Below are 13,263 nucleotides of genomic sequence, written 5' to 3' on the forward strand. Positions count from 1 at the left end.
ATTCAGGTGCATTAAGTAACAGGATTTGCTTGGGTGAAACTAGCTTTAGTTTTTATACGTTATGCAAGTTGCAATGTAAATAGGGTATATTCCATTTCTGGAATGTATATGGAGTGATACCTAGAAATCCTACATTTTCTCTTGGCTGTAATGACAACTAGAAATCCTCTTTCGTAAAAGGTAACACAAAGCTATCGTTGGAGAGTTTTGATTAAAACACAAACAATTGACTACTTGTGTACTTTCTCTGACAAATCATTTTTTTCTTGCAATATCCACCAATGCTGCTTTAACATCCTTGTTTCTCAAAGTATAGATCAGTGGATTCATCATTGGGGTAACTACGCTGTAGAATAAAGAGGCCATTTTGTCTTGTTTATGTACATGGGCTGACCCTGGCCTCATATACATAAATATAATGGTGCCATAAAACAATGACACCACAATGATGTGTGACGCACAAGTGGAAAAGGCCTTTCTACGTCCCACAGATGTGCTTATCTTTATAATGCTGGAGATGATGTAGCCATAGGTTATGAGGATAAGGAAAAATGGTCCCATGACCACTAAGATAGCACAGAAGAAAATGACAGTCTTATTAAGAGATGCATCAGCACAGGCCAACTCCAGCACAGAAGGAACCTCACAGAAAAAGTGATTTATTACATTGGGGCCACAAAAGGGCAACTGTAGTGCCAAGACTGTGTGTATTAATGAGTTTATTATGCCTCCAATCCAAGAGCCAGCTGCCATTTTAATGCACAAGATGGGATTCATAACAGTGGTGTAGTGTAGTGGGCGACATATAGCTGCATACCGGTCATAAGCCATTGCTAACAAGAGATAGCACTCTGTCCCTCCTAAAGAGAGATGGATAAACATCTGGGTGAAACAGCCATCAAAAGATATGCTTTTTCTTATTGACAGGAAATGTATGAGCATCTTGGGAAGAAAGCTTGATGTGTGCCAAATATCCAAAAAAGATAAGTTACTCAGGAAAAAATACATAGGGGTGTGCAGCCGGGGGCTTGCCCTACTGATAATAATAATGATAATATTACCGAAAAGTGATATGACGTAACAAATGAAAAATATCACAAATAAGGCAATCTGCATGTTGGGCTGGCTGGTCAGACCAAGAAGGATGAATTCCTCAACCCTGGTGTAGTTCCACGTAGTCATGCCAAAGGCAACAATCTGGAGATAAAGATGTAGACTACAGTGAGAATGTCATGATAATTAAGCTTATATACAACCAATTCTCCTTCTGCGCTTTCACTTAAAGTATGTTAATGAATTTGCCTACACTAAATTGGAGCAGTCTCATTTCAGTGGCTGAACAGTGGAAATGTCAGTTAAGTTTATATACTATCAATTCACATTCTATACTTTGCCTTAACTAGAAAGGCATTATTCATCTATACAAAATAGGAGCAGTCTCATTGTAAGAGCTCCAATCAGAACGTAGCCTATCTAAGTATTAGAAACTGATGATGTCACTGAGGCCCCACAGCTTAGTGATGTAGTTGCCTCCATTGTGTGCAGACTCTGTGTCATGATCATAGAAACAGAGAGATTGACGACAGATGAGAACCACTCGCCCTCATTTATTTACTTAAATAATTGTACTATAGTAAATAAATTGAAAGCTCAGATAGCACTTGTATCACCACTTTATGTTGAGGTAAGCAAAACCTCCTTCTGACTATGATTTTAAATAATTCATACAATGCTAATTTGAAAACAGTATGTTGTGTTAGCTATTGCATATCTGATACTTTGAGATTATACAATGGATCTGTTTCAATTCACCAAACATTTCCAGTCACCTCCTCTGTGCATCCTGTCTGAGGGGGTAATTCAGAGTTGATCATAGATGTGCTAAGTCAGTTACTCTGAAATGCAAGGGATGGCCAGCACAGGGCTAGTCCGCCCCGCATGTCAGGCCCTACCCCCCCCCCCCCCCGCACAGGTACAAAAGCATTGCACGGCAGCAATGCTTTTGTACCTGACAAGTAGCACGCCTCTGTTGTCCGGACCGCGCCCCGCCAACGGCGTTTTAATGCCGTTGGCATGCCCCGCCCACCCCGCAACCACGTCTGCCAGTCAATCAGCTATATCTTCTCACTGGCTGCACATGCGCAGTGCACCCCTCGCGCGTGCGCACTGCGCATAGTAATTCAGACTGCGATTGCTGCCGCTGCAGCAATGCAGTCTGAATAACCCCCTGCGTTATTATTCACTCTTAAACTTGTTACATTATAACTAAACTATTCCTTAATGAAAAATTAAACAGAAAGGCATACAGTAATGTATGTAACATGTTACACAGTAAAATAACTTAGTAACCTTTTATTTTGAATGAAATATTGACAGGATGTAACTTTTAATGAATTTGACTTAAGGTGTGTACACACGGTAAGATATTTTCTTCCGATTCTGACTATATAGTCAGAATCGGAAGAAAAGATAGTGCAGATCGCAAGGTGACAGTCACCTTGCGATCCCGATCCGATGCCGATGCGCGGCCCCGCGCGGTCGGCATCGGCAGAAAAAATAGGCTGTGCAGGCAAGTCAATCCTGGCTATCTCTATAGAAGAGATAGTCAGGATTGACATCGCACATAGCCAGCATCGCAAGCACACTCATTATGTGCTTGCGATACTGGCTAAGTGCCGACCCGGCCCCCTGTCGCACGGTGAGAATCGGATAAGTCCGAATCTCACCGTGTGTATGCACCCTTACTCTGTCTAGGTTAGGATTGTCCACAGGCATTTTATCTATTGACAAAGGCTATGTGTGTACACTAGTTGTGAAATTGATTCTCTAAAACTGGCTGCACATGGATAAAAATGAGGTACACTGAGTGAGGCCAACTAACCTATGAACCCACAGCCAGTTAGAGGATTAGTATGTTGATAGAAGCACAAAGTAATTCAGGTCATCTAGGTTGGTTCTGCCCCAAAACAAATTGCAGCTTTAATCCTTCTACGAAATCGCAGAGAAATCGCCACTATTGCAAAATCAGACCCTGTTTTATATCTTCCAAAGTATTACATTTAGTAAATGTATTTTATTTTTTATATAAGATTATATCTATATTGATGTCTATGAATTTAAAAAAAAATAACATTCAATAAGAAATTTATTTGTTTTAGATTTGGATAAAACGCAGATCAATTATTTTTCATCTTTAATAGAAATGCCAGAAAAAAAAAAAATCCTATTCCATATAAATCTATCAATCCATGTGTATGACACATTTAGAAATACAGCCCGGTGATCTTTTCTGTAATAAATGCAGGAAATTGAACCCTGGAAATTGGGGTAACTTTATAGAGGAGAGAGGGTGCATGTGTGCAGGATAAAGGGAATAGTCTATCCCAATGCACCTAGTACTAGTTGTACAGTACAGATTAGGGAGGCCAATCCCGGGCCGTTTTTTCAATCCCGGGATTCGGGATTGAAAAACGCTCAATCCCGGGATTCCCGGGATTGCAGTAGGGAGCAGGGAGAGTGGGAGTGGAGGGCAGTGGAAAAGAGTGTAAGGAGCACTGAGGCTGTAGGGAGCAGCGCTGGAGGGTGGGTGTAGTGTAGGGACTAGGGAGCAGCGCTGGAGGGTGGGTGTAGTGTAGGGACTAGGGAGCAGCGCTGGAGGGTGGGTGTAGTGTAGGGACTAGGGAGCAGCGCTGGAGGGTGGGTGTAGTGTAGGAACTAGGGAGCAGCGCTGGAGGGTGGGTGTAGTGTAGGGACTAGGGAGCAGCGCTGGATAGTTGGTATAGTGAAGGGACTAGGGAGCAGTGCTGGAGGGTGTAGGAAGCGGAGCGGGAGGGCGGCTGAAGCGAGCACTGCAGTGAGGGAGGGTTGGTGTCAGTAAAACTTCACTTACTATTAGACGAGCAGCAGCCATGGACAAGACGCGATGAGCGCGCCGGAGGCCTTTCAAATTGTAGCGCTGGCTGTCAGCCAGTCAGAACGGGCAGTCCGGCAGCCAATCAGGAGCTGCTGCGGCCGCTTCCCTGATTGGCCGCCAGTCCACCAGCTGTGATTGGCTGGCGGCCGGCGCTACATTTGAAATGCCGCCGCGGTCTGTGTACATGGCGCCCGCTTCCCTGATTGGCCGCCGGTCCACCAGCTGTGATTGGCTGGTGGCCGGCGCTACATTTGAAATGCCGCCGCGGTCTGTGTACATGGCTGCCGCCTGCCTAATAGTAAGTGTTACTTACACCAACCCTCCCTCGCTGCACATGCGCAATGCAATCCAGTGAATCCCGGGATTGGAGGCTCTAATCCCGGGATTCAAATCCCGGCATTTTTGGGCCTGAATCCCGGTATCCCGCCGATCCCGATCCCAGGTTTGGCCTCCCTAGTACAGATGCATGTAGTATATAACCTCCGTGTTGTGCTTTATAATACATGTACAGTATAGCAGAGAATACAGAATTATTCATCTGCATTCTCTCGCTTTCATTCCAATCCGTTACAAGTAGCTTGCTGATGTAGCTTTTTCTGCTGCTGGAATACTTTAGTGCAGCGGTTCCCAAATGTTTTTGCCTCATGGCGCCTTAATGTATCAGCTAGGATAAAAGTTATTTTATTGATAAATTTGGAAAAAAATATTGCATTAATTGTGTTGGCTCGGTTATGTGGTGGTGTGCAGTTGTGCTTCTGATTGTCTTTTACTTTGACCATAAATAATTTGATTTGGTCCTGGACCGCCAACCTGAGGCACCTCTGCAGGGTGCCTAGGCACACAGGCCCAGATTTATCAAGCCTTAGAGAGTGATAAGTAGCAGTGTGATAAACCACCAGCCAACCAGCTCCTAACTGTTATTTTTCAAACATAGCCTGTTATATGGAAGTTAGGAGCTGATTGGCTGGTACTTTATTACTGTGCTATTTATCACTCTCCAAGGCTTGATAAATGGGGGCCATAGTTTGGGATCCACTACTTTAGGGGGTTCTTGTTTCAAAAATAAATCATGGTACAGAAATCAGGTGTTTAAGGGAGTGGACAGGGGTGGCATGAAGATTAAATTAGTGCTCCATAGTCAGCTGGTGAAACAGAAGTAAATAATAGCAAATGCAAATCTTGCCTTTTCTTAGCACTTATCATAAAGGAGGCATTGCAGCTTCATTGTTCTATAATAAGAAATCTCTTTTTACTTTTGTACTGTACTCTACACCTTGCTGTAACCAATTCCAGTAGAGGTAGTTAGTGGCAAATAAACATAATTTCTAGAAAAATTTAAAATAATCACTTTGATGGGATGTTTAGTAGTAATAAGAGCTTTGGTGAAGAGTAAGTAAATTGCAAGAAACAAATATATCATTAAGCACACCAAATTTGGGAGAACATCAGGCTAGGACCAACTTAAGAGAAAAAAAGAAAATGCCAGTGCACACTCTAAAACCTAGGAACTGACAATCAGAACAATTGTAATAAACTCTGCAATTTAATTTTGGGGAGTGGGCCCCCTTGGATTGGTGTGGCTGGGCTGTTTTGGGACATCATTATTTTGACACTTAATCTAACACTTTTTCGTACCTAAATTTTCACTAATGTAACACTTTTTAACACCCTAATTACTAATTCACACCTATGTAACACTTTTAGCACAGAGCTGCTATTATTTTATTAATGTAACACATTTTAATACTTTAATTGCTACTTCTCACTAGTGTGATGCTTTGGGGCTGTTGGGCTGTGCTGGCCTGGGTGGTCCCATGTCCTGGACTTGAACCTTAGGAATGTAAGGGACCCACATGCTGAGGTCACCTGACCATGGTAGGCCAAAATTATACAAAGAGCTTCAATCTTACCCCGTGTTAAATTGCAGAGTTTATTATAATTGGTCTAATTGTCAGTTCTTAGTTTTCAGAGTGTGCTCTGGCATTTTCTCTTTTTTTCAGTGTTATACTAAAAGTCTCAGCATGGTAGCACCTCTTATTATGATTACAATTAGGGTGTGTAGTTCAGTCCCACCCTCCCCCCATAGGGCAAAATGAAGCAATATTAAAAAAAAAACCAACTATATTTATTGCAATTAATTAAAAGCAATGCAACTGGTGTGTTGAATATAAATTGCTACCTAGAAAGAATAAAATCATATGACATGGTATGGAAACTTATCCTTTAATAGATTTTTCTAAAATTAGGTTTAAATTCATACTATTGATGCATTTGGTGGTCATAATTATATTGCAGTTCTGGCTGACCAAAATGGGCAAACATGCGCAATTATATCTCTGAATGATGTTAGAATATTAAAGTGCATCATTTTGCATAGTGTCACACAGTTAATAACAATAAGATCTAAATAAGTCATTGTACATGTTGGTGCTAATGAATTTCTATGCATCTTGCATTAACTACAGTTTATAGAAAAAAGGACTGGTTTTATGTATTGCATTTTGTAACATGTGCAGAGTAAACGTAAATCTACAGTTTGACCCAGTAAAATTCATGATAAAATATATGATTTACCTGGGATAATGTTTTCATGTATGGTTGGTATATAATGTAGAAAAATAGATTTATTTAGAATTCCATTCCTTTTTTCTTCCTAGATTGTCCAAGTTCTTAAAACCTCTCATGTTTGGATATATGTCCAGGTGGCTGTATTGGAGGCTGACTTCAATTACAGGTCTTGTTTAGGTGAGCACACAAAGAACATTGTCTGTGTATAAAGCTACCAATTTTATGGCTTTCATGCTCCCCAGCGACTATTTTTTCTCAGCTAAAGATAAATTTATCTTTCATAAGGGATTATGTCCCAAAGCGCAAATAGAACAGTTTTACTTTTTAAATGAGTCCACAAAAACTTTGTAATTAAGATACAATTTGACTGGATATTAAAAGTAGAGATGAGCAAGACTATTATCAAACGCTTTGGTTAACTATTATACATTCGGCCACAAAGCTGAACCTATTTTGATGGCAGAATTTGGCCTGAAGTGTTCCCAGGCCTAATCCAATCATATCACACAGTAGATTTGTCTGCCATCATCTCATCCGTAGAATACAAATTATGCATAAAGATAATTTACCAATGAGTGCTGAGTGACATTCTGTTGAGAGGCGAATCATTGACTGAACTTGTATTGTTTGTCAATGGAACTTCACACATCTGTGAAAATCGCCTGTTCTGGGTTTGCACAAAATTACCTTTGCATGCTAGAACCACTTAAACTTACGGCTTCTCACTAATGTGCTATATAATACAGGGGCCCACACTGCTGTTAAGACGCCCCTGGCTGCACCATGTTCCGAGTGATTTCTCCTGCAGCAGCAGCACCGATGTGGGACTCCGGAGAGGTAAGTGATTAAACATGGGTGCAGGTGGTGCCGTGTGGGCCCCTCTGGACTCAGTGGCCCGTGTGCACAGCACACACTGCAACTATTATAGAAACGCCTATGGTAGGTTCACAAAGGAGGGGAGTAAAGTGTTTACATTTTTATAGACCTTTTTCGCCTGTGCATGTATGCTGCTGTACTGTAGATGTTTACAATTTATTTCAATAGCCATATAATTACATTCTAGACCTATAGAATAGTGGTGACCAGACTTAATAGGGAGTGTGAGGATACTTAGGGAAATGTGTACCTCAACGTGAGTTAAATAGATGCTCTAGGGTGGGTTTTTATTTACTCAAATCCTCAAATGCACTTACAAGTCATGTTTTCGGGATAACTTTAATCATACACAGATAAATTAATATTTTTATTAGTAATTATCATACTTATTTCCACAAACAAATCCTGAGAAAATGTGGGCTGTTTATTGACCACCCTCAAGTATTAGCTTTCTTGCTGGCATCCTGCGCTATATACAGGGTGGTCTATAAGTGTGGAAACACCCTTATAAAAAGGAAATGAGTAAAAAAATATGAATACAGTGTCTACACATATGATATGGGAGTGGGGGAAAACATACCCTAAAAATATTTACCCCACTCCCGTATCATATGTCAGAGGTTTCCAAACTTATTTGAGTCACGGTGCCCTAGACTAAAAGTTTTTTACTGAGAAAATCAGAAAACATTACTAAATTAAGTTTGTAGTTGTGGTTGTAGTACATCTGCATAGTTGGAATATAACTCAGTGGGACAACTGCTGTGTTGTATAGAGGCACATACAGGGGTATTTTATCAGAGCGGGAGGCCTGTATGCAGTCTCTTGGAGTGTATTTTATCAGAGCGGGAGGCCTGTATGCAGTCTCTTGGAGTGTATTTTATCAGAGCAGGAGGCCTGTATGCAGTCTCTTGGAGTGTATTTTATCAGAGCGAGAGGCCTGTATGCAGTCTCTTGGAGTGTAATTTATCAGAGCAGGAGGCCTGTATGCAGTCTCTTGGAGTGTATTTTATCAGAGCGGGAGGCCTGTATGCAGTCTCTTGGAGTGTATTTTATCAGAGCAGGAGGCCTGTATGCAGTCTCTTGGAGTGTATTTTATCAGAGCAGGAGGTCTGTATGCAGTCTCTTGGAGTGTATTTTATCAGAGCAGGAGGTCTGTATGCAGTCTCTTGGAGTGTAATTTATCAGAGCGAGAGGCCTGTATGCAGTCTCTTGGAGTGTATTTTATCAGAGCGGGAGGCCTGTATGGAGTCTCTTGGAGTGTATTTTATCAGAGCAGGAAGCCTGTATGGAGTCTCCTTGGAGTGTATTTTATCAGAGCGGGATGCCTGTATGCAGTCTCTTGGAGTGTATTTTATCAGAGCGGGAGGTCTGTATGCAGTCTCCTTGGAGTGTAATTTATCAGAGCGAGAGGCCTGTGTGCAGTCTCTTGGAGTGTATTTTATCAGAGCGGGAGGCCTGTATGCAGTCTCCTTGGAGTGTAATTTATCAGAGCGAGAGGCCTGTATGCAGTCTCTTGGAGTGTATTTTATCAGAGCGGGAGGCCTGTATGCAGTCTCCTTGGAGTGTAATTTATCAGAGCAGGAGGCCTGTATGCAGTCTCTTGGAGTGTATTTTATCAGAGCGGGAGGTCTGTATGCAGTCTCTTGGAGTGTATTTTATCAGAGCGAGAGGCCTGTATGCAGTCTCTTGGAGTGTAATTTATCAGAGCAGGAGGCCTGTATGCAGTCTCTTGGAGTGTATTTTATCAGAGCGGGAGGTCTGTATGCAGTCTCTTGGAGTGTATTTTATCAGAGCGGGAGGTCTGTATGCAGTCTCCTTGGAGTGTATTTTATCAGAGCGGGAGGCCTGTATGCAGTCTCCTTGGAGTGTATTTTATCAGAGCGGGAGGCCTGTATGCAGTCTCTTGGAGTGTATTTTATCAGAGCAGGAAGCCTGTATGGAGTCTCCTTGGAGTGTATTTTATCAGAGCGGGATGCCTGTATGCAGTCTCTTGGAGTGTATTTTATCAGAGCGGGAGGTCTGTATGCAGTCTCCTTGGAGTGTAATTTATCAGAGCGAGAGGCCTGTGTGCAGTCTCTTGGAGTGTATTTTATCAGAGCGGGAGGTCTGTATGCAGTCTCCTTGGAGTGTATTTTATCAGAGCGAGAGGCCTGTATGCAGTCTCTTGGAGTGTATTTTATCAGAGCAGGAGGCCTGTATGCAGTCTCCTTGGAGTGTAATTTATCAGAGCGAGAGGCCTGTATGCAGTCTCTTGGAGTGTATTTTATCAGAGCGGGAGGCCTGTATGCAGTCTCCTTGGAGTGTAATTTATCAGAGCAGGAGGCCTGTATGCAGTCTCTTGGAGTGTATTTTATCAGAGCGGGAGGTCTGTATGCAGTCTCTTGGAGTGTATTTTATCAGAGCGGGAGGTCTGTATGCAGTCTCCTTGGAGTGTATTTTATCAGAGCGGGAGGCCTGTATGCAGTCTCCTTGGAGTGTAATTTATCAGAGCGAGAGGTCTGTATGCAGTCTCTTGGAGTGTATTTTATCAGAGCGAGAGGCCTGTATGCAGTCTCCTTGGAGTGTATTTTATCAGAGCGGGAGGCCTGTATGCAGTCTCCTTGGAGTGTATTTTATCAGAGCGAGAGGCCTGTATGCAGTCTCTTGGAGTGTATTTTATCAGAGCAGGAGGCCTGTATGCAGTCTCCTTGGAGTGTAATTTATCAGAGCGAGAGGCCTGTATGCAGTCTCCTTGGAGTGTAATTTATCAGAGCGAGAGGCCTGTATGCAGTCTCCTTGGAGTGTATTTTATCAGAGCAGGAGGCCTGTATGCAGTCTCTTGGAGTGTAATTTATCAGAGCGAGAGGCCTGTATGCAGTCTCCTTGGAGTGTATTTTATCAGAGCGAGAGGCCTGTATGCAGTCTCTTGGAGTGTATTTTATCAGAGCGGGAGGCCTGTATGCAGTCTCCTTGGAGTGTATTTTATCAGAGCGGGAGGCCTGTATGCAGTCTCTTGGAGTGTAATTTATCAGAGCGGGAGGCCTGTATGCAGTCTCCTTGGAGTGTATTTTATCAGAGCAGGAGGCCTGTATGCAGTCTCTTGGAGTGTATTTTATCAGAGCAGGAGGCCTGTATGCAGTCTCCTTGGAGTGTAATTTATCAGAGCGAGAGGCCTGTATGCAGTCTCTTGGAGTGTATTTTATCAGAGCGGGAGGCCTGTATGCAGTCTCCTTGGAGTGTAATTTATCAGAGCGAGAGGCCTGTATGCAGTCTCCTTGGAGTGTATTTTATCAGAGCGGGAGGCCTGTATGCAGTCTCCTTGGAGTGTATTTTATCAGAGCGAGAGGCCTGTATGCAGTCTCTTGGAGTGTATTTTATCAGAGCGGGAGGTCTGTATGCAGTCTCCTTGGAGTGTATTTTATCAGAGCGGGAGGCCTGTATGCAGTCTCCTTGGAGTGTAATTTATCAGAGCGAGAGGCCTGTATGCAGTCTCTTGGAGTGTATTTTATCAGAGCGGGAGGCCTGTATGCAGTCTCCTTGGAGTGTAATTTATCAGAGCGGGAGGCCTGTATGCAGTCTCTTGGGGTGTATTTTATCAGAGCGGGAGGCCTGTATGGAGTCTCCTTGGAGTGTATTTTATCAGAGCGGGAGGCCTGTATGCAGTCTCCTTGGAGTGTATTTTATCAGAGCGGGAGGCCTGTATGCAGTCTCCTTGGAGTGTATTTTATCAGAGCGGGAGGCCTGTATGCAGTCTCCTTGGAGTGTAATTTATCAGAGCGGGAGGCCTGTATGCAGTCTCCTTGGAGTGTATTTTATCAGAGCGGGAGGCCTGTATGCAGTCTCCTTGGAGTGTATTTTATCAGAGCGGGAGGCCTGTATGCAGTCTCTTGGAGTGTATTTTATCAGAGCAGGAAGCCTGTATGCAGTCTCCTTGGAGTGTAATTTATCAGAGCGAGAGGCCTGTATGCAGTCTCTTGGAGTGTATTTTATCAGAGCGGGAGGTCTGTATGCAGTCTCCTTGGAGTGTAATTTATCAGAGCGGGAGGCCTGTATGCAGTCTCTTGGAGTGTATTTTATCAGAGCAGGAGGCCTGTATGCAGTCTCTTGGAGTGTATTTTATCAGAGCGGGAGGCCTGTATGCAGTCTCTTGGAGTGTATTTTATCAGAGCAGGAAGCCTGTATGCAGTCTCCTTGGAGTGTAATTTATCAGAGCGAGAGGCCTGTATGCAGTCTCCTTGGAGTGTAATTTATTAGAGCGAGAGGCCTGTATGGAGTCTCTTGGAGTGTATTTTATCAGAGCGGGAGGCCTGTATGCAGTCTCCTTGGAGTGTATTTTATCAGAGCGGGAGGTCTGTATGCAGTCTCCTTGGAGTGTATTTTATCAGAGCGAGAGGCCTGTATGCAGTCTCTTGGAGTGTATTTTATCAGAGCAGGAGGCCTGTATGCAGTCTCCTTGGAGTGTAATTTATCAGAGCGAGAGGCCTGTATGCAGTCTCTTGGAGTGTATTTTATCAGAGCGGGAGGCCTGTATGCAGTCTCCTTGGAGTGTAATTTATCAGAGCAGGAGGCCTGTATGCAGTCTCTTGGAGTGTATTTTATCAGAGCGGGAAGTCTGTATGCAGTCTCTTGGAGTGTATTTTATCAGAGCGGGAGGTCTGTATGCAGTCTCCTTGGAGTGTATTTTATCAGAGCGGGAGGCCTGTATGCAGTCTCCTTGGAGTGTAATTTATCAGAGCGAGAGGTCTGTATGCAGTCTCTTGGAGTGCATTTTATCAGAGCGAGAGGCCTGTATGCAGTCTCCTTGGAGTGTATTTTATCAGAGCGGGAGGCCTGTATGCAGTCTTCTTGGAGTGTATTTTTATCAGAGCGGGAGGCCTGTATGCAGTCTCCTTGGAGTGTATTTTATCAGAGCGAGAGGCCTGTATGCAGTCTCTTGGAGTGTATTTTATTAGAGATGAGCGGGTTCGGTTTCTCTGAATCCGAACCCGCCAGAACTTCATGTTTTTTTTCACGAGTCCGAGCGACTCGGATCTTCCCGCCTTGCTCGGTTAACCCGAGCGCGCCCGAACGTCATCATGACGCTGTCGGATTCTCGCGAGGCTCGGATTCTATCGCGAGACTCGGATTCTATATAAGGAGCCGCGCGTCGCCGCCATTTTCACACGTGCATTGAGATTGATAGGGAGAGGACGTGGCTGGCGTCCTCTCCGTTTAGACACTTGATTTACTAATTTTGGGGAGCATTAGGAGTACTCAGTAGTGTACAGTGCAGAGTTTTGCTGATAGTGACCAGTGACCACCACTTTTATTTATAATCCGTTCTCTGCCTGAAAAAAGCGATACACAGCACACAGTGACTCAGTCACATACATACCATATCTGTGTGCACTGCTCAGGCTCAGGCCAGTGTGCTGCATCATCTATATATATTATATATCTGTCTGACTGCTCAGCTCACACAGCTTATAATTGTGGGGGAGACTGGGGAGCACTACTGCAGTGCCAGTTATAGGTTATAGCAGGAGCCAGGAGTACATAATATTATATTAAAATTAAACAGTGCACACTTTTGCTGCAGGAGTGCCACTGCCAGTGTGACTAGTGACCAGTGACCTGACCACCAGTATATAATATTAGTAGTATACTATCTCTTTATCAACCAGTCTATATTAGCAGCAGACACAGTACAGTGCGGTAGTTCACGGCTGTGGCTACCTCTGTGTCGGCACTCGGCAGCCCGTCCATAATTGTATATACCAGTGACCTAACCGTGGTTTTTTTTTCTTTCTTTATACATACATACTAGTTACGAGTATACTATCTCTTTATCAACCAGTCTATATATTAGCAGCAGACACAGTACAGTGCGGTAGTTCACGGCTGTGGCTACCTCTGTGTCGGCACTCGGCAGCCCGTCCATAATTGTA

The 13,263-nt window shown here is 43.5% G+C and overlaps 1 protein-coding gene across 1 annotated transcript; it reads right to left on the reverse strand.

Moving 5' to 3' along the window:
- Positions 1-255: 255 nt before the first annotated feature.
- LOC134931975 (putative olfactory receptor 2B8) lies at positions 256-1,182 on the reverse strand. Its single transcript, XM_063925926.1, has one exon. It carries the CDS (start codon positions 1,180-1,182, stop codon positions 256-258), a length of 927 nt encoding a protein of 308 aa, XP_063781996.1.
- Between the last annotated feature and the right edge of the window lie 12,081 nt (positions 1,183-13,263).

The sequence above is a fragment of the Pseudophryne corroboree genome, chromosome 6 (genome assembly GCF_028390025.1).
Source record: "Pseudophryne corroboree isolate aPseCor3 chromosome 6, aPseCor3.hap2, whole genome shotgun sequence".
NCBI lineage: Eukaryota > Metazoa > Chordata > Amphibia > Anura > Myobatrachidae > Pseudophryne > Pseudophryne corroboree.